This window comes from Plasmodium reichenowi, chromosome 2, assembly GCF_001601855.1.
Source record: "Plasmodium reichenowi strain SY57 chromosome 2, whole genome shotgun sequence".
NCBI lineage: Eukaryota > Apicomplexa > Aconoidasida > Haemosporida > Plasmodiidae > Plasmodium > Plasmodium reichenowi.
In genome coordinates, this window is record NC_033647.1 from 31,538 (window position 1) to 33,402 (window position 1,865).

General features: G+C 22.3%; 1 protein-coding gene across 1 annotated transcript in view; it reads left to right on the plus strand.

Moving 5' to 3' along the window:
- Positions 1 to 1,224, plus strand: part of PRSY57_0201500 (hypothetical protein) — a gene marked incomplete at both ends in the record, with an annotated part of 2,668 nt that extends 1,444 nt beyond the window's left edge. The window contains one exon of the mRNA XM_020114385.1: positions 1 to 1,224. Coding sequence (XP_019970856.1) covers positions 1 to 1,224 — 1,224 coding nt within the window.
- Positions 1,225 to 1,865: the final 641 nt, after the last annotated feature.

The window sequence follows — 1,865 nt, forward strand, 5'->3', positions numbered from 1 at the left end:
AATCATCACCCATATCATATTATAAAACAACAGCAAAATCGTAATCCACATCATATGGCATTTGGACAACAACAATATTTCCCGCACTATAATCCATTAGAACAACGGAATCATCACCCATATCATATTATAAAACAACAGCAAAATCATAATCCACATCATATGGCATTTGGACAACAACAATATTTCCCGCACTATAATCCATTAGAACAACAGAATCATCACCCATATCATATTATAAAACAACAGCAAAATCATAATCCACATCATATTTTACAACTACAGAAAAAACATCATCCACAAGGTATACCAAAGAAACAACCATATAATAATATTCCTTATATCTTAAAAAAGGGGCTGGGACCCAAAACTCATAACCATGTAAGAGAAGATCAACGTAATATTAAACACGGTGTTGTAAAGGGACAAGAACCACACGTTGATGATATGCATAACAATACAAAAGAACATATGAATTTTAAAAATACAACCGCTGTAAAACAACCAGCAAGTCATATAAATAATAATTCATCAGAAAAACAAATTCAACATGTATATAATAAGTCTCCTGAAACACCTGCAAGACATACAAATAATATTTCATTAGAAAAACAAAATAGTCATAAATATAATGTTAATATACAAGATCGACATGATCCTGTATATTATAAATATGAAGATATGTTAAAAAGAGATAAAGCTTTGTTTACAATTATCAACAACATTTGTGAACTGGAATTTAATTCTACAAAAAACTATTTAATGGAAATAATTAATAACGACAAATTAAAACATAATTCTTTAAATGATACTGAAGTCATATTAAAAGAAATAACTAAAACTGAAAATGAATTGTTTTCTTTAAAATTACCATTAGAAATTAAAGTATCAATGGCTCTTCGTATAACTGAACGTTTACGTGCCTTTATTTTTGATAAAGATTTAACAGCGTATTATATAAAAAAATTAAAAGATATATTTAAATTAGAAACGGAGGCAGCAAAAAATTATTATTATTATGTAAAATATCAAAACACGTTTAGTGATAAAAAACTTTTGGTTAATAATTTAGATTCAATAAAATTATACTATGAATCACAAATTAATAAAAATTTTATTAGCATACCCAAAGATAAAATACCTGGAGCTATATATCGTATATCCAACTTAGTTAATGATTTAATTTTTTTACTTCCACAATCAAATGCAAACAAAGCATTATAATGAATGCAAAATTATACAAAATTATCAAAATTATCAAAATTATACAAAATATTCTAATGAACAAAATTTTGTGAAACAATATTATTATTTTCATTTTTTATCCTAATCAAAGTTTTGTTTTGTTTTTTTGTACATATAATATTTATGTTAATGTACAAAAAAAAAAAAAAAAAAAAAAAAAGTATAACTATATTAAGTATATATATATGTATATAATTTTATGTCTTTTCTTTTTTAATTTCCTTTAATATATATAATTTATTATATTTATTATATGTAATAATAAGCATGTGAATTATAGTTTATATATATATTATTACGTTACATCCCTCATTTTTATTTTTTATATCCTTGGAACTTTTATAGTTCAATAGTGCAATATTATATTTTACATATATATATATTTCATCTATAATATAATTTAATTTTAACATCTAGTTAAAGTATAGATTTCAAATAAATTAAATTCAATATTTACATAGTCAAAATCACAATACATAATTTGATAATACACACCAATAATCTATTATTAATGATTAACCAATATCAAAAAGAAAATATCTTTCTTATTATAATTAAGTCTATAAGCCTACCTTATATAATAATAAATAAATATATATATATATATATATATATATATA